The sequence below is a fragment of the Micropterus dolomieu genome, linkage group LG17, assembly GCF_021292245.1.
Source record: "Micropterus dolomieu isolate WLL.071019.BEF.003 ecotype Adirondacks linkage group LG17, ASM2129224v1, whole genome shotgun sequence".
NCBI lineage: Eukaryota > Metazoa > Chordata > Actinopteri > Centrarchiformes > Centrarchidae > Micropterus > Micropterus dolomieu.
In genome coordinates this window covers 6,945,363-6,973,355 of record NC_060166.1, presented here as the reverse complement: position 1 = coordinate 6,973,355, position 27,993 = coordinate 6,945,363, and the positions used below count along the sequence as shown (strand labels likewise).

Below are 27,993 nucleotides of genomic sequence, written 5' to 3'. Positions count from 1 at the left end.
AAACACAGACTTATACCAGAGGCTGACATGTTAATCTTGCTCTTTCAGCTAAAGATTCCCTCATAGTTCTTTGTGAGACAAAAGTTGCCTAAAAAAGCAAAACATTTTGTAATATTTGGATTAATGGTTCAGGTCTGCAAGTTACTGCAGGAGACTGTTATTAGCAATGTCAATAAATTCCTATTTCTTCCAAGGTTTCACTGGAGTAAGAATGCTGAAACTTAATCTGTTAAATCGGAAGAATATGACAAATGACTACTCTCTGAGAATTGTGTTCAAACCATCCAAAAGCATTGAGAAGCTCCTTTCCCATGTTCAGACAGGGGACGATCTGGATCGCCTAATTTTTGTAATTGTTCCAAATCAAAACATCCAGCAGTCATGCTTTTTTACCCCCCAGCAGTGATTGGCTAGGTGTACACAGACGTAAAAATAAAGGAAGGCTTCCTTCATTCACATTCTATACATTCTTTAGCTTAGCACTGTCCTGTCCACTAGTGACCCACAACGACACAGTACATCAGCAATGGATGCAATGTGCTTTCAGAGGCAGAAAGAGTGTAGCTAACTGAAATCTGTCGACTGCTTGTGCTTTTTGGGTCCCCATTTACTGTGACTACCCAACCATATTGCTATATAACAAAAACCAGATTACTTTCAGTGACTACTTTTTCCAATGCAAATGTTTTAGAAATTCTCGTTTTCTACAATAAGGTTAGACTTACAACACTTGGTTAAGGTAAGGGAAGGATCATGGTGTGGGTTATAAAATCACATTAATTAACATTAATTGCAGGTCTGTGACAATGGGGGACTTCCGGTCTCCTGCATGAAAGTAAGACATGCCAAGCACACATCCACCCCTTCCTCCACACCCTTACTATGTACCTTGCTATATGGAGAACACAGCACACTGCTTCCTGCGTTGGAATTGGACGTTCAGCATGAATCATTCAATGTGGATGTAATAGCGAGCTGAAATGAAAACAGAACTTCAAGGTTGTGTTCCAGAAGTAAGAAAAAAAAAATCCTTTGACATACGTATGTGACAGTTTACGGAACGAGTGCAAGCAGGACTAATCAAGCACATAGACAGGTAGAGTAACAGCAGGGGAAAACAGACAGATACTAACAGATGAAAAATACAAGACACTAACACTAACTGGAACTCAAGGTACTTAGTGGAATATGGGCCCTAAACACGCTTAGGTTTTTCAGACAGACTGATAAAAGAAATGTGATTGCATTTAGTTACAGAAGCTAGTGGAACAGAGGCTAGCCCAGATGCAATGTCATGACTTCGGCTCTTTGGATTTTGAGTGCAGTGACTCTTAGATAATTTGTATTGGTGGACAATGCATTGTTATGGTAACTGAGTATATTAAAGCCTTAAAGCTGTAAAATTCTGTACTTTCAGCCTTTTAACCAAATGTTACCATCGGGTAAGAGCCACAGGTAACTTAAACAAACTAAAAGCAGAAACTTGACAGAACAATCTACTTTAATACTTTTAATATGTAATTATGTAACATCTCTTTTGCTACTCTTTACCAACCAATTTATAAATATTGACCCATCTACACAGCCATTTCTTGACAGTCTTTTCTGTTCTAAACATATTCCAAATGCATGTGTCTTTGTTAGGAATATCCTCAGCCAAAGAGTGAGTGTTGCCCTCTATGTTTATGGACATAATAACTGTGGTTGTTTTTGTCATAAATGAAAGAAAAACAGAGTAGTTAGCTCTGGCGGCAGTCGTCATCAAATCTGCAAAGAAAGAACTCACATTTCATCAACAAAATTGCAGAAGAAGAAGAAACAGATGAATGGCTCAGAGGCTGCTCACTGTGACAGCACATGATTAGCGGTATAAATATTTTGTGCTGTCTGAGGCTTTGTTTTCCTAGAGAGACAGCGGTGCCATCTAACATATGGCATCATTGGTGCCGTGGACTGCTTTACAACTTTTGAATTTTATAGGTAATGCCACGTTACACAATTCACAGGAGCAATGGCTCCACACACTGAGCAGTCTTTCGTGCATCTCTGAAACACTAGTGTTCTGAAGTGTCTACTGGTGGACAGTGCATGAATGTGGAAAATTCAGCGGCAGAAGACCACACCGGGTGCCACTCCTGTCAGCTAAGAACAGGAAACTGAGGCTACAGTTCACACAGTCTCACCAAAATTGGACAATAGAAGATTGGAAAAACGTTGCCTGGTCTCATGAGTCTCGATTCAGATGGTAGAGTCAGAATTTGGCATTAACAACATGAAAGCATGGATCCATCCTGCCTTGTATCAACAGTTCAGGCTGGTGGAGGTGGTGTAATGGTGTGGGGGATATTTTCTTGGCACACTTTGGGCCCCTTGGTACAAATAGAGCATCATGTAAACGTACCAGCCAACCTGAGTATTGTTGCTGACCATGTCCATCCCTTTATGACCACAGTGTTCCCATCTTCTGATGGCTGCTTCCAGCAGGATAATGCTCCATGTCACACAGCTCAAATCATCTCAAACTGGTTTCTTGAACATGACAATGAGTTCACTGTACTCCAGTGGCCTCCACAGTCACCAGATCTCAATCCAAGCGAGACCCGTTGGGATGTGGTGGAACGGGAGATTCACATCATGGTTGTGCAGCCGACAAATCTGCAGCAACTGCGTGATGTTATCATGTCGATATGGACCAAAGTCTCTGAGGAATGTTTCCAACACCTTGTTGCAAGTATGCCAAGAAGCATTTAGGCAGTTCTGAAGGCAAAAGGTGGTCGAACCTGGTACTAGCAAGGTGTAACTAATAAAGTGTGTTATTACAGAGCCTGCCAATTTATTTTTACAAACATTTTTGAGATAAAATACAAAAATGAGGCAAGCTATGGGGATCTGTGAACCAATGTATTTGATCAAATAGTGTATTATTTATTATTAAAGATTGGAGAGAAAGGAGAGAGTGAAAAGGAAAATTAAGGGAGTAAAAAGAGTGAAGCGAGAAGAGTTTAGAAAAGGTAAAGAAAGGAAAAGAGACGGAAAGGGAGAAAGTGAAGAAACAAAACAAATGAAGAAAGGAGGAGAAAGATTGGAGGAGACGGAAAAAAGTTAAGAGAGTAACAAGAAGAGTGAAGAAGAGCAGACAGTACAATGGCTCTTTCCAAGAAACGGAAATGCCATTTTAATGACTGCCTAATGAGAGAATCTCCATTTATATGCTGAGGTCAAGATGACACAATGGTTCACTGCACATTTTGTAATTCCTCTTTCTCCATTGGCAGCAGGGGAAGAACAGCAGTGGCAGAACATCATCGTGCTGGTGTGCCCTCTGTAACAGCATTCTTCAAGAAAGTAGAGCCTTCCCTAGAAAAATATGATTTAGCTGTGCATACCACACTATGCAACACAATCATAGTGTTGGGACCAAGGATAGTATGAGAAAACAAAGGAAGGGCCTGCATGCATCTCACAAGCCTGACTAGGGCATGTATGATGTATTTCCAGAAGCCTGGCTAAAATCCTTTAAAGAAAGAACCCCCAAGAGGACAACTGACACCAAAACTCTATTCACATGTAGGTGTTAAAATTAGATGATTCTGACCCAGAGTTGCAACTGGCTGCACCTTGCGAGTTTACAGGATAGTCCTAGCAGCGCACCTGTGACGCCACAAAAGTATAATTAGACCCAGAGCTCTGGGCCATTCCAAGTTGCGTCCAATAGCTGTAAGGAGGTGGAACTTTGCAAAACTTTCCAACGTTGATCTTTTGTTTCCTAAATCCAGACTTACCACTAAGATCTAACAAGACAAGTATAGAGACAAGTCCTTTGTCAGATGCATTAGTAATTTTCCCCAGTGCTGTCTCCGTGCTATGATGCACTCTAAATCCTGACTGAAAATCCTCAAATAAACTATCGCTATGTTGAGAAAGGGAAGGGTAGATATAGGTTGGATATAGTTGGCTAAACCCCTGGATCAAGAGTGGGCTCAAGAGGTTTTAATACAGCTACTTCAAAGTACTGTGGTACTGTCACACCCCGTCTCAGAGAATGTTACAGAAAGGGGGAGACCAAACAGATTAAACTGCAAAAAGAGGTTTTATTATTAAACAAACTATGAACAACATAACAATTTACAGAACATGGAATGTGATAATCGCCCTGCGATGGACTGGCAACCTGTCCAGGGTGTACCCCGTCTTGTGCCTGATGTCAGCTCGGATTGGCTCCAGCCCCAATGCGACCCTGTACGCAGGATAAGCAGTTGATGATGGAGGGATGGATGGATGGAATGTGATAATCAGTGGCATCAGTGGTGAGTGAAATACATGGTTGGGTAAGAAATGTTTCAATGAAGGTTGACAACAACACAGGACGGCAAACAAACCCAAACCAGGAGATGTGGAGGCTAGCAGAGAGACATCGACAATCAGACAGGGCTGATATATGTAACCTAGGCTGAAGGAAGCAGCCCTGAAACCACAGCAGGCAGAAAGGGAGGGCTCGTAACAGGTACATAGCCTGGTAATAAAGACAAATTGATCAAGTCTAGTAGAGAAGTGCTAACTAAGGGTAAAACTTCTTTAAGCAGCCTTGTTGGGATCAGGTCTAAGAGACAGGTTTAGATGAAGAAACTATTAATATCTGGTCAACTTAGTTTATGCAACTAATTGATAGTTTTGCTGTAGCTTAGCTGCCAATGGTAACCAGTTAGCCGCGCTAAAATTTCTTTCATCACACTCCCCACTTGGACAAAATTTAGCTATTGTTGGATTGTTGTGTTAACAGTACAACAATTAGAGTTTTGTACATTTGTTGGACACACTTAAACCAACACAAAGCATGTTAAGTGGTGTGTCGGAAATAATGTTCACAGTGACGTATTGCAAAAAAGGTTGAAACCAGCCTTAACTTGATTTTTTTTAAATGGAATCATATTAAATATAGAATGTATTTGTAAAATGTTTTATACAAGAAATACAAGTAACATTATAGAATGTAAAAACAGTTTTTTAATTAACAAAGCTTAGCCTATGTCACAGCTCAAACATGGTCATCAGGCGAAAGGTGGCTTCTGATATGGAGATTACAGTTGTTGTGAAAGAATTCAATCTTGAGGTATTTCTTTTCTTGGCTGATTCTCTGTTACGCCACATAAAAATGTCAAACAGACTTAACTAATATTTAAAGTATCATTACAATTAAACAGCTGTGTATGGTGACATATCAGCGATCAGACTGCAGTGTTGTTTCCTGTGTTGATAGCTGCAAAGCTAATCCAAATAAAGCTAGTAAAAATACCTAACCAAAGCTATTGCAGATATGGTAATTAAGGTTATTTTTTCCCAGAATGTTACAGCTACACTAAAAAAGTAGGGGAGAGAGGGGTAAGTTGTCTAGTGTGTAAGTTGTCCCACTGCTTATAACTCCAACATTAGACGCTCTATGTCAAAAATCATCTTCTTTTTCTATGTTCAACTTTCTGTTCACATGTGGTCAAGGTCAATCCAGTCTGAGGTGAGCACAATTTTATTATTTTTTTGCTTCAAAAGTAAAATATTTGCACTTTACATTTTATGCAATCCAACATTATTAGGTATAAATGTTCAAAATGATAACTTTGCACAAAGTAGAGGAGACAATAACGTGTCTTTTGATACTTCAGCAGAAGTGCTATGTTAAACTAACCTTGAGATTTTGCCAACATTAGTACACATGTCAGTTTGGGGCAAGTTGTCTCAATGACTTTGGGGCAATTTCTCACATGTGATCACTTGCCCCAGTACAAATAAACATAGAAGATGCTCAAAAAACTGTGTGAAATTCTGTAATTACCTAGGACACCATTATTAAATGATACTGTAAATAAAATATTACACACTGTAGTTTACAGCAGCAGTCATATGCCTGGAAAAGACTGAATTCATGACAGGGCATATATGGTCTTATACCGTAGGCATGTTAGTAGACACAAACACACACACACACACTCTACGTCATACAGTTATTAATTTAGTTAGGCAACAAGGGTAGTAGACGAATATGCTTGTAATTAATTTGTAATTGCAAGGAGGAATGTGTTTTTGAAGGAAGGAAGAAAATTATCAACAGAAGACAGAGAATGGCAGTACACCACCTGACATAATGTTAAAGGCAGTCAGGCAGGTGAAGTTGAAAAACAAATAAATCAGAAGTACAGCTAAGGATTTTGACATAAGCTGCTGACATCTCTTTTGGCCTCATCTATGTGGATGACAGTACAGTATTCCAAAGGAAATGTGGTTTAAGTGTGTGAAATGCAACAAATGGGCTCACAACGCTTACACCTCAAGCCAGGCAATTTATGTGTGCCAGAACTGTGACTTTGAATACACGTCTGTTTAGTCAGAGACATATGTACGTCATACAAAAATGCAAAATGAGTTGCATTAATGTATTTAAACACCACATCTGTTTAGTTAAGAAGTTATAATTTAAGCAAGTTATCAGGAGCATTACATTCAATTACCACAGATCTACTTTCAATGTTTGATTTGAAAGAAAGAGGTTGTCCCACTTAATGTGTGCTCTGCCAACATTTTTGTTTTGAATTAAATTATTTATTTTCCAAATTCTCTAGGCTTGATTCAATTTTTAGTTCTGGTTAAAGTTTGAAATTGAAATCAATATTCACAATTAAGTGTTCTAACTGTTTGATAACCCAGATTGACAACTGCCGATGGGCTAAATTGTCACAAGTGCACACTCTCTATTCAACAGTCTACAGCTCCGTAATCAGATAAGACATCAAGATGTTTGTGATGACCATTGTGATTTACGGTGCTCAGTAAATATTTGACAGTGTGAAAAGTGTGACAACATACCCCGCTCTCCCCTACTAATTGTATATTAAATTGTAAGAGTTGAACTGTTCATACATATAAGTGATTATGCTGTATCAGTGTTGACCAGAGCATTTGCCACAACTCATTCAACAGAGCATGAGTGCAGTTCAGACATTAGTGTTGGCCTTCCAAGATGACAAACACTCCAAAATGAGAAATAATTATGAGGAGTGATGCAGATGTGACTAATTCAATCACAATGTCCCTAGTTTAAATCCAACTTGGGACCTTTGTTGCAAGATATCACCTCTCCCTCCCCTGATCTCATATCTCTCACTGTCTTCTATCTAATAAAGGGAAAAAGTGTCCCCCAATTCATTTCAAGAAGCAACCATGAGGATTGGCCTTGAAATCCTTTATCAGTCTCAAAGGATAGATTCAGACCTGTCTTAAAGGGAACTCCAACGATTTTACATGTCAAGTCTGTTTACAGGTGTTGCATGTGTGAAAAAAGTTGCATAAAGCCTTTTTATTTGAAAATGAGAAATATGGGGCTGTGGAGTTGGAAAGAATTGAGCTTACCAGACCTCTCTAGCCCGCTTCTCATTCCTGCTTGAGGGTAGCAGCTCAAGCAAGCGGCAACCCCCGGGTCTGGAAAGTGAAGCCAATGTGATAGTGCTATAAACATATATTCTTTCTAATCGCCAGCAGGGCGCGACTCCACTGCAAAAAGAAGTCCGATTGCACTGGAGTCTATGACAAAATTACCCTACTTCTAACTTGATTTATTAGGTTATGGTCTCAGTCACTAGTTTCAAGTCTTCTTCAATACAGCACAAATAGATACTCTTTATGGCATGGCTACCTTGTGATTGACCAGTCGCTACCACGACGACCTGTAAACCTACTGTTGAAAAATCTTATTTAACTAGCCATGAACTTGTTTTTCAGTGCTATCTGTGTTTTTGTCTAAGAAGTTTAACCCTTTCACAGTGTGTTTCCAGTTAATTTCAATTTTAATTGTGAGGCCATTTTAATATGATTAATATGATGTCAATCAATCACACACTCCACATCAGAACATAATGAAAAGTTTGAAACACGGACCTAACCTCTAGTGAGGTTATTTGGGCTCATGAATAAAAAACATGCGACGAGCCAGTCACCTGCCTGGGGCCCCAGAGCTCTCTGAAAGCTCTAGGCTTACGTTGTATAAACTAGTTTGTGTTACTTTATTGAACATTTGGGATCACGTGCAACTAGTAGGAACCAATATGATAATGCACTGTCTTGAGGATGGTCCCCATCTCAAAATCGAGCCTTTAATTACTGTCTTCAATGGAAAATCAGTCTCCTGGAAGTATGCCAGCATAGAAAATCTGTAAACAGAAGTTCAGGTTACTTTATTTGTACCTGTAGTAGGTAACTTATTAGCAGGGTTTTTGTTGTCCTGGCCCCCTTAGCAGTTTATTTCAGAAACTCAAAAAAAGTTAGAAATTCCTTTTTTCCTTTTTCATTGTTTGCTTTTTGTCAACCGTTAAAAACGCAACCTCTGCCTTGTTATGATGTAGAGTATATAAGTAATGTTGCATATTACCAAAAAAAGAATGTGCTCAAATAAACTTCTAGTACACTTAGATATATATTAGTGACAAAAATAACTTGAGACAAGTTTTAGACTTATTCTGACTGTTTTTTTTATTTACATTGTATGCTTTTACAAAAACGTCTCTTTTTAATAACAGGACTGCAAATCCAGAACACTAGCAAATATTCAGAACAACCATAAACTCTAAAATACAGAGTGGTCTTGTCAGTTTTTAACAGCCAACTGTGTATGATCCAGTTAAAACACTCAACACCACAAACGTCATTTCTCCCTATACAATGTGCAGGTTGCATTACTATCCGGGATGTTTTTGTACACTTTCTCCAAACTACAGTTTAAATACAGTATCAAAGACACAAAATACAACATCTGTCTCAAAGCAGGTTGTAGTCAAGTAGCCTACAGTACAAAGAATATGCAACATGGTATGAGTGTATATACTGTATATTTATTTATATATATATATATACAAACACTGCAGACAGTCACAAAGTGAAGACTACCAAGGCCCCCCCATACTCCCAAACTAAGCTGTTCTATTCACATTTAACAAGAATATCCAAAGATGCCATGAAACAGCAACCATAATACAAAAGTCACCAAAAATATATATGCCGATATGAAGAGCTACCATGTTTTTTTCTTATATTTTCCTACTTTTAAATAAACCATAAGGACTGGAAAACATATACAACATCAAGTGTACATTAAAAAGGCATGTCCTGTATGTAATCAAGATATTTTAAAACATTGCACATAAAAAGGGATAACATACAGAAAAGAAGAGGGCATGCTCAACAACAGATCAAAACTAAGTTGGATGAAGAGTCATCAACAAATAAGGCCTTGACAGAACGCATCGCCAACTGAAGACATGCTCTCCACTTCACAGAACGATATGAACATGCAACTTCAGAAACAAACAGAAAGGAGCTGAATAGAACCAGCCGTTTGATATCAAAGCTTTGTTCCTTGTTTCACAGATCAAATGGGGTCCTTGCCTATTTAATTCATCTTCAGTCACATTTGAATGAAACAAAATTATACATTCTTTTTTTTTAATATATAGTATTCACCATTCCAAAGACAAAATCAAAACTTTTAAAACACCACCTGTCCATTTATTGCACACCATTGGTTCACAAAAATATTTTGGGCACTTTTGCGTTTCAACAAACAGCAGCATTTCATTATAAAAAGTTGTTTGAATACAGACACCGAACACGATAGATGTAAAGCATGACATACAAATGGAGAATAGAAAACTTTTTAAAATTTTGATATTGTGCAACTAGAGTTAATAGGTCCATTTACTAAGGCTAGCCTCTTAATGCACAACATCGTACAGTGTTTTAAGGGGCGAAACAGCAGGACCCCTTTGCTAAATAGCATGGACCACTTAGAATGATTATCTCTTTCTTTTAATATGTGCAATTACTGATTGCCATGGCAAATCCCCAATGAGATAGAGAACATTTGGTCCTGGAGGAAAAAGCGTGAACTGTACCCAGATAAAAATGGGCAAATGGCACAGCTTTGACAAAGTGACTGATAGGATGGCGCAGGCTAACGCAAACTCTTAAGACAGGTTCTCAGTGAATTTCAATGATCAGGACAGGGTAATATTGATGCCCTCATTACAGCAATATTCATCATTACATTTACAATCAACCCTGTATGTATGAGGTCTTTCATCCTGCTGTGATAATCCTAAATGTTGGCTGTTTGTACTACTTTCAGGGGGCAACAGAAACAAAGCATTTCACTGAACAAGATACCCAGTCACAGTCAGTAGCATTCAACTCATGGATTATGACCACGGGCATCATTATCTTCTCAAAATACAGGCACAACAATGTCCAAGTACACAAATACAACCATGTTGGCATACAGATACAGTTAAGGAGTTGGAGGTTTGACCCAAAATCAACATTGAAAAATGAAGCTACAAATGTTAACTGCCAAACTGTGTTTTCAGTTTAAGGTGAAGGATAAGCTCTTGCCTAACACAATACAGTTAAGTTATCATTTATAATGATTCAACTCACAGTATTTGAATTCACACATTAGAATGTTCCTATTGCTTCTGAAGCAATACTATCACACAAGACCCAACAAACAGCCTTGCAATCTGTTCTGACTGGCCATCACAGATAGCCATCATGATCTGTCTGCATCACTTCCTCTCCCAATTTTATTTAATTTAATTTTTTTAGTAAGGGGACTTGTCATATAATACAATATAGAATTCGCCTTTGTAACAACTTAGGTAAAGAAAAAGAAATGCTGGTGGTTAATCCACATGTTTTGAGTTAATATTCCCACAAAGTCACACAAGGATAAAACTTAAAAAAAAGACAATCATGTTGTACCTAAGTGAAACATCACTTCAACAGTCATGCAATATCCTAGAACATCAGCAGTGTACCTGTTGGTAAATCAGGATGACCAAAATTTGACAGCCATGTCAGATATCAATATTTATAACACAAACTGACGTGAAAACTGAAAGAAACTGCCATTTGACAAGCAGGCCTAACTTCAACTTGGATGAAATGCTACATTACCATATCTTAGAGCCCATTTGGGAATATAACACTGCAGTTGTGAAAAACCTTGTAACTCCAAATTAGAATTTTTTTGTTTTACATGTTTCAGCCTTATTCCATCATCTATTTGGTTGGATTTTGAAAGTTCCATCAGTGCTTATCCAAGTTTAGTTTTTTTGGAGATGCGAGGTTTGATTTAACAACAGCGTTAATTAAAAATAGCTTCTAATAGGTCAGAAAAATGATATACTGCACAAACTTCTTAAGGGAATACTCTGTCAATATAATTTCAAGTTTTAAACATTTAAAAATGAAATGTACTGTGTTCATATAGATAAAAAGAAATGCACATACACACACCTGACATATCATTTTTCACAACATCCAACATACACAGCATTCAAATAGTAAACTACAGTACAAGCTATTGCAGTATAGATAATATTGACATTTACCAGTTTGCCTATAGCGACGGCACTGACGGGATAACACAGTCTCTGCCCATACAAACTAGCATTATCACTACAAATGAAATACAATGTTTTTATCTTTAGCTCAGTTTGCAAAGGCTTGATTTATCACTGTAGTCAAGACCTCTTCTTCCTCTACATGATGCTTTGTTAAAATGGTAACTCTCAGGCACTTTCCAAAAGTAGGGCAAGGCTTGTACTTAACAGACCTCAAATTAGCCAAGACAGAAATGACTTTAGCTACTTCTGCATTCACGTCATATGGGAAAAAACAACCCTCTTAAAAAATACTGTTCACTTGTTCACTTGATAAATACTACTTTGAAACTTAGATTTGGTGGTGGGCAAAGAAATCAAAACAAATGACCATTTGCTTTGCTGGATTTGGTTTGGTGTAAAACATCAACTCATATAAGTGCATCTGTGTTGCGTGTGGAAAAACATCATCAAGGCCACTGAAGTCTTTGCAAAACTTCAATCGTGGCGTCTTCATGGCTTCACATGAGGAGGTTTAACATGTGCCCATGTCCACGCTGTCCCTTTTAGCCGCAAAGGTGTTTCAACAGATATTCCCATATGACATGACTGCAAAATAAGACATGATGGGCAAGTAGAAGGCTTGAATCACTCTATGGTAATGGAAGCCAGCTCCTTGGCCTGGGCATGCTGCTGCTGCTGCTGCTGCTGCTCTTCTTCAAACACCTCTGGGGAACTGCCTCCTACACTGTTGTCCATCTTGGTCTCCTCTGTCATAGTTGCTGTTTCATCGGCGTCCATCTTGAGGGAGGCTGGCGCTTCCAGAGGATCCAGGGGCTCGGGAGAAAGGAAGCCGGAGGAACTCTCGCAATTCTGGGTAGAGGAGGAGACCTGGGAGATGACGGGCATCTGGACTGAGGAGGAGGACGAGGCCGCAGTGGTGGTGGAGGCGGAGGTGCTGCCCGGGTATACGGGGTGATGTTGGGACTCCTCTAGCTCATATTGGACTCCCAGCGCCTCCTCCTCCTCCTGTACTTGGCTCAGGTAGTCGGGCACGAGGAAATCACTGCAAAGATTAGACTAGAATGAGAGGAGTTCAATGTCCTTTCATTTGCTACATTAACACACGTTTGAACTGTCCATGTAATATTGCCCTGTTTTCACACATGCCTCAGTATAAGAGCTATGTGCTCAGTGATGTCTTGTGTAAAAGAGATTTCTAAGTTGTAACTAAAATGACTTTGGGAAATAAGCTTTCATACACAAGGAGCACTGATGACTAGAACCTAAATCAGTAGACAGTACAAATACTGTCAAACTGTAATGTTCCATGTCTTCAAGCAAGTTTGCCTGTCTGTTAGCTGGATACCTCAAAAATATATGAACATTTGGTAGACAGACAGGCCTTAGACCAAGGAACACAATGAGCTAGAGCTGGCTTTGGACATTTATCATTTTTACCCAGACCACGCTGAAACTGAACCCACAGAGGGGGACGTCCTTCCAAATAAAATATGGTATATTTGGAGGATCCAAAAATGAATCTCACAAATGCCTCAAAAGAATTTCAAACGGTAATGATGGATTGCGGCATCAAATCTGACAATTAGGCAAGCTTGATGACGATTACTTGATTTTTTGATTAGTCGATAAACAGAAAATTGATCAATAAATAAATGCAACTATTTTGATATCTTATTGTGTGATTTGATGATTTGCTGCTCAGTCTTTAAGATCTCTGGGTTTTGGAATGGTGGTCAGACAAAACGAGAAATTTAATTGGGTTCTTTGGCATTTTCCAGTATTTTCTGACATTTTAAAGACCAAACGATTAGAAAGAAAATAATCAGCATATGAAGTGGTAATGACAATAATGATCAGTTACTGCTCTTGTTGCACTTCCAGGTGGGCGGCTGTGGCTTAGGAGGTAGAGCAATTCACCCAGTGATTGGAAGATCGGCTGTTCAATACCCTGGTTCTGCATGTCTAAGATACTGAACCCCAAATTGGTGTGTGAATTTCTGTTTCTGAAATTTGGCAGTTGGCACCTAAGACTCTACCATCAATGTGTGAATGTCACGGAGTGTAAAAGCGCTTTATGCAAGTACAGACCATTTATTTGGTAGTTTAGTGAAGAAGTATTGTTTTCAGATTTTCTCCATCAGTAAGTAATTTTCCTACATTTCTCAGAATGCATTTCAACAGCCACAAGAAACATGTGGGAATTTGTTGTGTTCACTCAAAGGCTGGTTTGTGGGGACAGAAACAGCTATAGTTTGGTTCTCCAGATCTGAGTTGCACATGTCAATAATCTAAACTGAAATACACAGAATGTAGCTACATTGTATTCTGGTCTATGTGTTTTCACCTGGTTCCAGAATATGTTTTGTCAATTTAAAATTAAGTCAGAACATTTCACTGTGATTACATAATAATTGCATGCATAGGCTTCTATACGAATTATTTGCATGTGACGCATAACTGGTGTAACTAAGGTACTTTTTGCCTCAACTCTTGATGAAAATAGATCTATACACTCAAGTACTCACAGTCTGGCTTGGTCTCACTTTGTCTTCATGTGATAATAATACCCTACAGAATTACATTTAAATTCCCATCACAGAGGCCCTTTAAAATGAGTGCACTGTGTGACCACAGTTGTAAACTAGAGTTCATCAGAGCTCAGTATCCAGAATAAATAGTTATGGTGAAGTGTAACTGTCCATAAAGTGACAAAGATGATCGCTGAATCTGACAACCTGGTCTGCTAATCAGCAACTTCTAAAAAAAATACAGTATAGTTAACATTATCTTTTTATGTGAAGACCGAGAATGGTGAGAAAAAAGTTAAGAGTATGACTGGATTGCAAGAGAATTTTCCACACTGTTATGATCTCAGGCGTAGACCTTCTACTATAAAATGTTTGAGGAGTCAATGGCCCGTTTGAGTCCTGCCGACCTGTGAGGGCTTGAGTTGATTAAGAAGTGGAAAAGTCTGGGAAATAAAAACACTCCTCGACTTTATAAAAAGACACTGTGTTCTGATTTTCACGAGGCTTTGTGGCCTTGCGGGCTGAGCTGCTGACAAAAACAAACAACCTACTCTATTTTGTTAAGGAAAATCCATTCAAAAAGAAACAAACAGAGACGACACAATGATTAGAGTTGTGTCTGGCAGCTATTGTATGACCAAACACACTGTACAGTAGGGTTCTACTATTGGCAGTTCGTCAGTGTATTTAAAAAACTTAAGTCACTTAATTTTGTATACTTGAAAGCCCAAATCTTCACTCACATCTCGTGGAATTTTGTCAGTAAACAGAGCAGAGATGGGTATTTGCCATCTCCTCTTAATGATGATTGTTAAAGGAATAGTTCAACCATTTGGGAAATACGCTTATTTCACTTTCTTCCCTGAAAGTTAGATAAGAAGGTTAATACCACTTTCATGTCTGTAAGGTAAATATGAACAAAATCCACCTACCAGCACCTCTAAAGCTCCCTAATCAACACGGTATATGTCGTTTGTTTAATCTATACAGAAATGGCAATGTAAAAACAGCAATTCAGTGTTGGCATATTCTGTTACCGCTGGACAGAGCCAGGCTAGCCGTTTCCACCAGTTTCCAGTAATTATGCAGAGCTAAGCTAACCGGCTGCTGGCTCCAGCTACACATTTACAAAACACATATGACAGTACTATCAATCTTCTCATCTAACTTGTGGGAAGAAAATGAATAAGCATTTTTTCCTAAATGTCTAACTATTCCTTTAAATATGTGAAATTAAAACTCCCCAATAAATACAGTCAAATACTTCAGGTACACTTGATCTGAGCATTCAAATCAATTGCAATCATCTCAAAAATAATTTTACACAACCAAAGTCATTAAAGGAAAAATGATCAAATGAACCTCAGGTATTAGAATCTAAACTGAAGTTATTTCTGATCCAGGTGAGATCTGAGTAAATGATGGGGGTCAGCGCCCCCAGACTCCTCACCTGCTCTGGAAGTAGTTTGCTAGTTCGGATGCCTCATGGTTCAGACTCCTCAGGTGTACAATTAAATTGCCAGAGTTGGTGAACATGGCGCCGCACGTTTTGCACTCGTAAATCCGCGGCTTGCGGATTATGTGTCGGGAGACCCTCATGTGGTGCTTATATTCACCGAAGGACGTGAATGTGGCGCTACAAATCTGGCACCGGAAACAGCGTTTACCTTCGTGCTTCAGCCGATGCATCTTTAGGGAGTAGGCCCGTGTGAACTTTTTCCCACAGCGGTCACACTGGAAAGGCTTAATGCCTGGAGGAAGAGGAAGAAAAACTGTTCAGCTGATCTGTATATTAGCATCACAAAAGCCTTAGTATCTGTGTGTGGGTACAACAAAGTCAGCGTTAACTGTTGTTTCAAATCACTGTTTCCCAGAATGTCCTGAACAAAAAGCCTCTTCCATTCATCACTTAGCTTTATACAAGTTGAAGGTACTGCAACTCATTCAACCCTTTATTTAGATTTCCATTAGCAACTGTGGCTCAGAAGATACAGCGGCTCCAAAATGTAAATATACAGATCTTTGTTAAGCTCAAAGTCTAATGAATCTCTTGTCAAATCTTCTATCTCAAAATTACTAAAACACTTACGAAATACAATCCACTTACTTAAAACAAGGGGGGAAAACACACATGTGGTCATTTAGCTAAACAGTAAATATGTAATCGATCTAGTAAAAAGTTTAAGTTCTTCGAATTTTAGCGCTAGAATAAGTCTCTCCCACCAACTACCTACCAAAATAGATTCAATGACAGATTCAACAGGATTCACCTGACCTTTTCACACTACATTTGGAAAACCAAAACACACGTTTTGTAACCCCAGTCATATTGCGTGAATCCCACTGACTCATGCTTTACTTTGTTTATACATTTAAATCTTTTAAAAGTTCAAAGAACCTACTCTGAACTCATTTTTACACAGCAAGGTAAAGACATTATTTTCCCTTTTGTAATACCAACTCCTCAGTAAATTTGACTACTACTTTAATCACCCCAGGGAAACTGGACTTGATTGGAGATACGATGAGAAGAGGAAGCCTCTTGGATTGGAGAGGAAAAACGTCTTCAAGTATCTTCAACTGTCTTAACTGTCTTTCCATCTATCTATCTATCCCATCTTGCCTTGGGCAAACACTTAAGACTAAAAAAAATTATGGTTCCACTATCCATACCAAAGTAATTTAATCCCCAGATTTACTGGGAACCAGTTAACGCAATATTTTATTCCCCATGTGTAAGTTTATGCTACTACCCTATCTTGAGAGGTAAGCTAAGAGAGATTGAAAGTCTCGTGTTTTGCTGTTTTAACTGCATGGCCTTGTATAAACAGGTTTTTCTTTTCCAAATTTCCAGAGATATACTCCAGCAAAGGTCTGTAAACATCTCGAAGACAACCAAAGGAAAAAGGTTGCAACTAAGTAACATTTCCTGACATATGTGTATATTTACTTGCTCCATGCCTTCCTGTTACTGAGTCAATAGTCTCCAAATTGATTGAAGATGTGGTGTTAATGTAAAGGATGGACCCCAACTGATTCAACAAGCAGCGCTGCTTCTTCTTTAAGCATAATCTATCATTTTCACTTATGTTTCATGTTTCTTAAATCAGACATGCAAGTGCCTCAGCACCATTTCCTCTATCAATTCTGGACTGTTCCCCATCCCAGCCGATGTTTGAAGGCAAGCGCCTCTTCCACAGTGGATTTCTCTATATATGATAGTTGAGTACAAAAGCCTTTGTCCTTTGATACAGAAGTGACAAGAAAATCTGATGTTTGGACAGCTGAAGTATTTCTACTGTCAAATTCAATTGTAACTGCATTGTTCATATTTTCACATGTAAAAATACTTTCCCACAGTAATAAAAATAAACCAACAATGAACAAAATGGCCAATAAATGCAAGGTACAAATATCTACAGTGGGTACGGAAAGTATTCAGACCCCTTTAAATTTTTCACTCTTTGTTTCATTACAGCCATTTTCCAAAAATCAAAAAAGTTCATTTTATTTCTCAGTAATGTACACTCAGCACCCCATCTTGACAGAAAAAAACATAAATATAGACATTTATATCCCAGGACATTTGCTAGGCTACAAAACTAACTTATGGCATTGTTTTACAAGCTCACTTAACTTCTGATGCAACTAAACATTTCAAATGCAAAATTAAATCCCACAGTTATAATGAGTAACGCGCGGTAACATGTTCATTTGTACGATTTCTACATGTTCTAAAAATAAGCGAGGACAGAACATCCAAACCATAATAACAGGCATGCTTTGCTCTGAATTTCCAAATATGTACAATACACATCCTGTTAACCAGCATGGAGTTTTTTTCCACCCTTTTTCCTTTTTTAGAACATTACATCACAGTGAATGCAATTTGGCTTTTTTACAGTTATAAAGATAAAAACAACCTTAATCTACAGTATGTGAAAACAAATCTTTACAAATTACACGAGCGTTAGCTTTAGTGGAGCTGAAGACTAGAGGTTTGAAAATGAAAGAAGACTACATTAACCGCTACATAGCATTTCACGTACCGGAGTGTATGAGCATATGCTGCTTCAGGTTTTGAATACGCGTGAATCTGACTCCGCAGGTTGGACATTGGAAGGGCCTGTCGGGGCCATTGGTGCCGGGCCTGGCTGAGGGGCTGATATAGAGGTGGTATGGATACTGAATACCTTCTAACCTGAAACACAAAATAGAGGAAACATGAAAGTGATATTCAAGCTTGTATGAGCCCTTACTTTCATCAAAAATGAAGCTGTCCCGATATGAATACTACTACCTTGACGTGTAGTAATCTCTTTGTTTCCTTGCACATAAAAGATTGCTAAGGGGAAAGAAGCCCCCACTATGAGTTTGGTAAAATGACTGGTATATTCTAAAAAATGTCGTAAGATGTTTAAGAACTTTCAACACTGAGATGTTAGTGATGATAGGGATATGCATTACATTTTTTAAGTGTTTGACGTGCACAGATTGCCAGTTAGATGCCACGTTTGCTTTCACATAAAATTTATCACGCATTTGTGGCTCGAGGCTTTTACAAAATGCAACCGGCATTCTTTATATTATAGTGCATCGTGTCTTTTCAACATGACGTCTACATTTATTATCCAAACAGGTGTGGCTCAGACACCCAGTGATGAGGTTTGTGTCTGTATATCCTTTACTGCTTATGACTTGCCTCGTTGCAAGTTGTAACAAATCATGGTACCTTTCATCATCTTCTGCATGTCCTCCAGTGTTAGAGGTGCTCTGCATTGACGGCAAGCCCTCAGACACTCCCTCATCCATCGACCCTTAAAGGAGAAAGAAAAATGACTTATATGGTAGATGTCTGCTGAATTTATGACTACAGATGTCACCTTGGATGGGGTGAGACTAATATACTGTAGGTCTTTGATAATCCCATATTTAAGGATTGATACTGGTGTAATCCAATTCACTGTGCTATTCAGCAGTTTAGGAAAAAATGACGAATGTTTCCATTTTCTTTTTATTTATGGCAGGGCAGACAAGGCTTTCAAACTATATTTGGGCCACTAGACAATAAAACTTTCCACTGAGACAAACACAAATAAAAATCTTGTAGGTAGGTAGGCAGCTGTGATGGCTGGGTGATGCAGGTTTGATTCAATGTTTTAGAAAACAACAGTTTTAACTGGACACAGAGCCTCTATTATCATAACGGTGATAGATACAATAACACTAACACACTATATTTTATCCACGTAACTTACTAACGGTGAAGTATTTATTCTTTAAAGAGGTCATATTATGCTCATTTCCAGGTTCATCATTTTATTTAGGGGTTGTACCAGAACAGGTTTACATGGTTTCAGTTTCAAAAAACACTATATTTCTGTCATACTGAACATTGCTGCAGCTCCTCTTTTCACCCTGTGTTGAACGCTCCATTTCAGCTGTGGAGTGATGCATCTCACCTCTACAAGATCTTTGTTGGGAGTTGCACATGCACAGTACCTAGTTACTACTACTAGCCAATCAGAAGCAGAGAAGGGCGGGCCCTTAAAAAACGGTAAACATGGTTTCGGTTCAGCTGTATATGTTCCCCATACCAGCTTAGCAATGTAGACTGAAGCAAGAGTTTCAGAGTGGTGAGTTATTAATCTGTAACAGACTGATCTTTCATAGGCAACGTTCTAACTAGGGCTGAAACGATTCATTGATTAAATCGATTACTAAAATGCATCGACGCAAATTCTTTGCATTGAGGCTTTGTTTAATCCATATAACTATACAGCACACTGTTTTGCACGGACATTTATTACTGTCGCACATTGCACTTACGCTGTGAACACGGCGTGATTATGATGGAGCTGTTTGCAAAGTGGAGGAAGAGAGAGAAAATAGCGAGGGACAAAGAAGAAAGTGTTCAAAGTATGGAAAACAACAACTCTGTAATGTTACCGTCCGTCCACCATAAAACGAAACTTTTGTTGCCTCGGCAACAGCACAACGGCACCTGATAAGAAAGCACCCGGTGTTCTGCCAGCGGACCATAGACAAGGTAACAGTAACAGCAACTTTAGCATTAAACTGAAATCATGATTGATTGTTGAGTTGAAGGCTAGCCAAAGTAATCTGCAGTCCTCAGCTGAAAATGTGCACACGTGCGTTTGTTGTTCTCCATTTTGGGCCGTGAGTTGTAACCTCACAGTCATGAGTTAACTGGGTGTTGGGCGGCTACACCTTTTAACTCCCCTCCAGAAAATCCCTGCTACCTGCGTGTGCTAATCCATCCTTTCAATCAGATTCTTTGTCTTTATTTCACGTGTTTTCTTGACAAAACGTGGTTTGGAGACCAGCGTCGGGTGACACAGCCGCTGTCAGCTCGTGTAGTGTGTGACCCCGTCACCAATCAGTCACGTAGTGTGAACGCCACAACGACTTCAAGACTCCCGTCACAAGACGGCAAGTTGTGTAGTGTGAACAGCATGGCCATCAGCCGACGCTGAAAGTCGTGTAGTCAGCGTGAGCCGCCACCAAGCAAAAGTACTTCTTAAAATCGATGAAATAATCTACAGAAGCTTTGAGTACTAAAATCATCGTTAGCTGCAGCCCTAGTTTTAACTAGGCTGTCTCTACATCACAGTAACAACTTTATGTCCATTGACTGCCTGGAGGGTAGCTAGTGTTTGGACGGGAGAGGAGAGGCAGCAGGCGGACGTCTTGTCACTGTGTGCTGCAGCTGTGTTTTTGAGGGCATGTCGGACTAGCTGCTAGACGAGCATTATGATGCATGTTTTTTGTGACGTCGGCATAAGGCTGAACTACAAACGTGCTGTTTTCAGGCAGTTCAGAGCAGTGTTTCTGTGGGAGACGGGAACACTTTTTCACTTTGCAAACCTATTACATGCACAAAAAAGATGTATAACTCAATAAAGGAGAAAAAGCCAAAATGCATAATATGACCTCTTTAAGACAACAAATCACACATGCAGGATTAATTGACCGTTTGCTAAGTCCTGTCCCTCTCTATAACTGTTACGCTTTACGGCCTCGCATGACACATACCGTAAAACTTCAAACTTCAGCCTGGTCTGGTTTTTATAGAAGTTCTTTGGATGTATAAAACCTCTTAAACCCTGCGGGGTCGCCCGATTTAGCTGCTTCTAAGCTGCTTAGATCGTTAATACAAATATTAATGTTACATACGTATAGTCAATATCTCCATGTGAGCTAATGAGCAGATATAACACTGTAAATCCTAGTAAACTTGGCAAACATAAGGCTTTCCAACGTAAGCAATTGATCCAAGCATGTCAATTATCAACAACGGAACCTTTAAACCTATTAAATTAGGTAGTTGGCTAATAAACATGCCCCTTGCCTTCGGAGGGTTGCTATTGGTTAATACTGTAAGTAAGAGACGCTAGACATGCTAACGTTTACAGCTGACAAACAATGCTGATGGTGCAGTGGATAAGACACATGCCTTTGGTGTGAGAGACCTGGGTTCAATCCCCCTGTGACACATCCAGTGCGACCTCTGACATATATAGCAGTTGTAAGTCGCTTTGGATAAAAGCGTCAGATAAATGTAATCCATTTCTTACACTACTGTTCTTGCATTTCTGCTTTTGCAGTGGCTAAAAAAAAGCCATGACCCTACAAACATTTTATATAGGAGTATTGCTCTGACTACAGTCGCAAGCACACTACTTCAACATGTTGATGGATCCAAAGACTGAACTTGTTGTTAATCTAAGCTATATTTGGACAATCAATGTCCGGGGTGAGAGGTTAGGCGAGCAGTTAGTTCTAAATGCTGTGGATCAGTTAGGTAAGGAGAATAGCCCCACCTATAGAGGACGACTGTGGACTGATGAGTAGCTCCTCTTGGACCTGTTCACTCCCTGGCACTGTCTGCTGGTCACTCAGCGAGCTCTGGGAGGCACTGACTGGCTGCGAGGATGCCTCTTGGACCTCCTCATCGCTGAGACGCTCCACCTTCACCCTCACGTCTTCTTCCTCTGCCGGTACTGGCGATGACACCGCCTTGGAGCTCTCACACGTAAGGAAGTCACTGAGCCGCCGGCCGACTACCACCTCTGAGGTCCCAGGGGCGCCTTGCTCTAAACAACGAGGGCTCTCCGGGAGCTTTGATTTATCTGAGTGGAACCTTCGGTCGATACCGAACGGGAAGGTCCATGGGAAGGCCAGGGAGGACTCCACGGGCTGGGCTGTGCTGTCTGAGAATGAAGGGGATGGATTGGGTATCTGAGGGGAGGTGGTGACCATCTGTGTAGTGCATTTGAGTGGACTCTCAGGCGATGCCATTGTTACAAAGCTTTTGCGTTTCCTTCGCGATTCGCGGCATATAGGAACGTTTCTCTCCATTACACTGCAGTCAGACGAAACAGGTGACACGCTGCCGTCCAATGGCGTCAGGGCACAGTTTGATGAAGCGCTCTCTGGTGCTGATTCATGCGGTTTATCTGCCATCATGTTGTTGTTGTTGTTGTTGTTGTTACCAGGGCTCCACAAAATACTGGACTTCATGAACTCTGAACATGTGCTGGCCACAGCAAACATCTGCATGTAACTCGCAGCTGCCAGAACGTCGATGATATTCTCTGTGCTAATGGAGAGGGTAGACGTGTAGGCATATTCCAACAGAGGTGCGAAGCCACTAACGGTCACATGATGAAGGTCCAACACAAACTTGTCCTCCTCCTCTGGTCGGCCCACCAGTTTAGAGCGGAAGAATTCACTGCAGCAGGCCAGGACCACTTTGTGGGCCAGGAAGAGCTTGTCTTGGACCCGGATCGTAACATCACATAAGTGACCCTCGTTGCGTAAAGCGTTGAGTTTATCGAGCATCTCCTGGCTGTGGGAGGTCGAGCTGTGGGTGAAGGTTTTGACCCCCATGTTGGAGTCAGTTTCTGACTTTGTACAGGAAATGCGTCCTGCACAGAGATAGAAAACAAAAATACAAAACGCGTCACTTCAGTTTGCAAAAACTAAACCATATGAATGGTGTCTCAGGAGTCAATCCTGATCCATTTCTGGAAGGAAAAGAGAGAAAATGGATCAATGTTAATAAAAAATGTTTTCCAAACTTTGTTATGTGTCAAGTACTTTACATCATTATTGTTTGTATATAGCACTATCAATGTGTCTAACCTAACTAAACAAATGAAGTCCCAGCAGTTCAATAATCAGGTGTTAAATAACAAATGTCACACTGGACTCTCGCTGAACCGCTCCATTATAAAATAGACAAAATGAGATGTCAAATATCACTTTGCAAAACACTAGTCCCATGGTAAGGACAGGACGAAACAAAGGAAGCACATTGTGGAAGGCAGAGGGTGTAAGTAGAGAAATACTAAGGTACTCTCTGAGGGGTAGGTAAGGTAAGGGGGGGTGAAAGCAGGGTAGGGAGCACGGAGGACAAAATGCCAAGTTATGTAACAACAATCAAAGCAGATGCGCAGCGATGCGAGCCAGACCCATGTGGAGGCCAGTGCACTACAGGATGCTCAGCAGCTGTCTGCGAGACATGTGGATTCTCTGAGGCATGAGATTTTCCATCAAACAAAAGCTCAAGTGAAGGGGCTCTCGCAGGGAGAGCGCGCTCCCCTTTACACACACACAGACCAAAGGAAAATACTCTTGGGCTATGTTGGCCCAGTAAAGGCAACGTGAATTATAGATCTGGGCTGTGGAGTTGCAACAGGAGAGTGTCTTGCCTGTACCAGCAAACAGGGCTATGAGAACAGAGCTGTAATTCTAACATTGGGTTTTCTCAAGGCTAAAATATTTCCTGTAGGAGAAGTATTTGGCTACATGATCTCTATTAAGTTCTTCCTGGCAAAAAAAGAATGTTCATAAAGTTTACATGAACTTGACAGAGCAGTGATGAATACAAATCCAATAAGTCTGATTTAAAAATAATAATACATACATACACACACACTACACACGCATAATGTATGTCTCTTAGAGAGAATATATAAAATCATTCTACAAAAACAAATACTTTGCTATCTCCACTGTCCTCCACTCACAGACCTTGAGAAAAACTTCACCTACATGCTGTGTGTTGACTTCTGCTCAGCATTCAACAACTTAGCACTCTGGAACTGGATACTGGACTTCCTCACAAACAGACCCCAGTCAGTTCCGATCGGCGGTCACACCTTTTTCACTCTAGAGCTCAACATCGGATCCCCCCAGGGCTGTGTGCTCAGCCCCCTCCTGTTCATGTGGTACACCTATGAGTGCAACCCCCGGCATCGAGAGATCTCCGTTGTGAAGTTTGAGAAACTCAAGAAGGTGAAATTCCCATGCCAAGTTCTTATTAACTTTCACAGACGAGCAATAGAACTGACTGGGAACATCACAAATTTGCATGGGATGTGCACGGCCCAGGATCGGAGGGTTCTGCAGCGGGTGATTAATACCGCTCAGAAGATCATTGGTACCTATCTCCTGAGCATCAGTGAGGTGAGCTGCCTGCAGAGCCCAAAGGATACTAAAGGACAGTACCCACCCAGCCACAGCCTGTTCACCCTGCTGCTGTCAGGGAAGAGACGCTGTCGCACCACCAGACTCCAGAGTAGCTTCTTCCATCGGACTAAGGGCCTTTCCAAAACTGCTTGCTAATCCCTCTCCCTAACTACTTCCACTCTGCACGGAGGATCCACCACATTGAGTGCTATCCGAAACCAATGAGGGTGGAGTGGTAGTGGGTTGTTAAACTCTCCAATGCCGAGTGAGCACTGATGCCGACCTGAAGGTGTCTAACAGCCTTTGCTGCACGATGGGGGACCTTTCTTTCAAATATGAGTTCCGTGTGACTTGGCGGTTAACATGTAGGATATTTAAATTCCAAAACTACACTTACAGTTCATATCACCATTCACAGGTTAACAACGTAGCCCAAAGGTTATATTGTGTTTAATAAAAAAATGCTCTTGTCTGATAGACAATACAACTGTTGTTTTTATTGAATCGTATTCATCTGATATGAATATCTCATATGAACATCTCAAATCTTCAGCCAAAACAAAATAGCCTACATTAAACGACAGAATAATAGAACATGACACAACTAGATACACAGGGGGATTACGTAACAAGCAACAAATATATTAAAGAAAATTAGCTAAGTCTTTATACATTTCAACTGTTTTAAATTCTTCAGACTATATAATGCTTCAATATAATGTTTGATTTATTTTGAAATGTTTTGTGAATGTAATATTTTCATATAAGATAAAGAGGTTCATATTATTATTATTATATAGGGTATTTAATCCGAAAGTTGGCCACTGTACGTATACACTATGTGGGATAGGGTGCTCGATTTGGCTAAATACATCCACAGCACTGCACCATGTAAACTGTCTTATTTTTATGACTTTATTATCCAGCCATTTAAGTGTATGCAATTTTTGTATATAACAGAAAAAGAACTACAACTCTTTTTATACATCCCTGTGTTGTAAAATGATAAATAAATCTACCTTGTACCTTGACCTTTTCCAGCAAATTAGTCTAATAACTTTATTGATCCTTGGTCAAATGCTCAAGTTAAAGAGAATGGTAGATCTTAACAGCCATGTGGTGGCTCAAATATACATCATTTCTGTAAATAAGAAACGTGCCTCACAGTAAATCTACTGATTTGATAGGGGGGAAAAAAATCATACAATAAATGACTATTTTGATCATGAATTCACCAAGAAAAATAATAACCTCTTCCTGGTTATAGCGTCACGGGTGTGAGGACTTGTTGATTTTTTCTTTTTCACGTTATTGTACATTTACAACACCTTTGGTTTGTTTTCTTTATTGTGTCAGACAAAATAAGCAATTTGAATACATTATTGGACCATTTATTAGTAATATACATTGTAAATACTTATAGATCAACTGATCTATCAATAGTTATGTAACTTAAGAGTCAGCAACAAGTTACAAAGTACTCAAATTCATCAAAAAGAAAAAAGTATGATGGCGATAGGGCAGAGGAGGCGTAGCCTTCAACCTGGTACTTTTACTCTGTTTACATCACGAAACGTTACTAACAAGTGACCACAAGCGCCGGGCTGAACGTCCACACCAAAAGCAGAAAGGCTGTGTGTAAGGCATGGGGGCTAAGAATCTAATGAACAAACTGCTGATCAAACATGTTTGCATCAACAATCACAGTTTAGCAAACACTAGCTAACGGTGTCAAGTTCATACGTCATGTCAGCCAGTAGATGAAAAGTATATCCGATTTCATCTGTCAAAGTAAAATAAATAAACTGACAGTGCAATCTAAATGAATAGCGTCGCACTCAATCATTATAATGCACTAAAACTGAATGGTCGCTTTCATTGCCTATATATTTTTACCAACGATTTGTGTAGTATTCAAACTTAAAATAAGGCCATTTTATCTATCATCTGTTGTCAACCCCTACCGACTGTCCCGTATTGTTCTGTTCAAAAATAGTTATATTCTGTAATACATTCAGTAGTTTTGCGTTGCAGTTTATTGATATATACATTAAACCATAACACCACACAAACCATAACATTTAATGATCAAACATATGTCATTCAATTTCAACACAATTATTTTGAAGCCGAATTCGCCATTTCCGGTTTGGCCGTTGATAACCCTAGATCCGTCGACGCAGCTGCTGCACATTAGCTAACTACCTTTCGCTATCAAGCTAGCGCTAGCCGACACAACACAGTACTATTAGTTAGTACCTTTGCCCCTATCAGTGCAGAGACAACAGACTAGTAAAGTGTTCACAGCGAGGTTACTGTTATCAGACAGACGTTACGACGGGAATTTACCTGCTGGGATAAGGCCCGTGATAACGGCTGGGCCTCGGGATGCAACCAGCTCAGCTGACAAAGCAGCGATAGTCGGAGACAGCGGTGCGCCCTGCCGCTTCACTCCGACCACTCACATTCCCTGCGCTTCTCAGGCAGTTGTCAGCCTGCCAGTCGCCAAAACTCACAGTTTAATCAACACACGGATGTATTCACATCACAACAAGCTGAAGTTAAAAGTTTTCGAGGTGCTGTTTTCATTCCTTTGTGCTCCCCGCTGTCCTTTCTGCGCTGTATTTGTATCCCCACAATGCAACGCGCATCTCTCACGGTGCTGTACTGTAAGAAACAGGAAGTCTCACATTCAGCAACATGAACAACACTGCTCAGGAATTCCCACTGTTTATATTCATTCACATGCAGCTTATATGACCCTCTGTGGACCTGTTAATCTATTCATAACACGCACAAATCTGTGACGTGCTGTAAATACGTTTCGTGTATTCAGAATTTTGGAAATTATTATTTATCTCTACCTCAGCTCTGTGGTACACTAGAACATGCAATGTGTTCATATTGCCTCAGACTTTTAGAATTTTTTAACTTCCTGTATATTCAGTTGTCTTGTTTCTTGTGTAATATGAATATTTGCTGTGGCTGCAGAAATAGTCATATTTATGTTGTTTCTTAATTTTTTATTTATTTCTTATAATTGCTAATTTACATATTAATTGTTTCTTACCTTCAAGACAAAAATGGGTGCCAGATGCTATTCACTAATAGAATTACGGATATCTTGAAGGTTTTTATGTTTTACTTTACAGTTATCTGTAAAGTAAAACAGTTGTCTTCTATAAGATGACTTTTACTTTTGAGTATCTATGATACTTATTTTAACTTGGCTGCTTCCTAAAAGAAATCAAAAAAATAATTTGCTGTTCATATGGTTAGCACTGTCACCTCACAGCAAGAAGGTCGCGTGTTCAAACCCCGGTTACCCCGGCCTTTCTGTTTGGAGTTTGCATGTTCTGCGTGGGTTTTTTCCGGGTGCTCCGGCTTCCTCCCACCGTCCAAAGACATGCAGACTAGGTTAATTGGAGCCTCTGAAATTGTCCTTAGGTGTGGATGTGAGTGCGAGTGGTTGTGTGTCTATGTGTGGCCCTGCGATGGACTGGTGACCTGTCCAGGGTGTACTC

General features: G+C 39.8%; 1 protein-coding gene across 2 annotated transcripts; it reads right to left on the bottom strand.

The window, feature by feature from the left end:
- Positions 1-8,851: 8,851 nt before the first annotated feature.
- zbtb44 (zinc finger and BTB domain containing 44) lies at positions 8,852-27,093 on the bottom strand. 2 transcript variants are annotated; one of them, XM_046073741.1, is made up of 6 exons: positions 26,819-27,093; positions 21,817-22,923; positions 18,705-18,789; positions 18,022-18,173; positions 15,423-15,723; positions 8,852-12,486 (listed from the first exon to the last, which is right to left on the bottom strand). In XM_046073741.1, exons 2-6 carry the CDS (start codon positions 22,883-22,885, stop codon positions 12,069-12,071), a joined length of 2,025 nt encoding a protein of 674 aa, XP_045929697.1. In that variant the 5' UTR covers positions 22,886-22,923; positions 26,819-27,093; the 3' UTR covers positions 8,852-12,068. The 2 variants fall into 2 exon arrangements, with proteins under 2 accessions (XP_045929697.1, XP_045929699.1); XM_046073743.1 differs by having other exon boundaries at positions 12,314-12,486; positions 15,640-15,723.
- Positions 27,094-27,993: the final 900 nt, after the last annotated feature.

Excerpts from the sequence above, each read along its gene's own strand:
- zbtb44 (XM_046073741.1), bottom strand. The coding sequence starts at position 22,885 with ATGGGGGTCAAAACCTTCACCCACAGCTCGACCTCCCACAGCCAGGAG. Across the intron at positions 18,790-21,816 it reads TCCACAGTCGTCCTCTATAG|GGTCGATGGATGAGGGAGTG; the intron begins GTGGGGCTATTC and ends TTCTCCTTTAAG. Across the intron at positions 12,487-15,422 it reads GCAAACTACTTCCAGAGCAG|TGATTTCCTCGTGCCCGACT; the intron begins GTGAGGAGTCTG and ends TAATCTTTGCAG.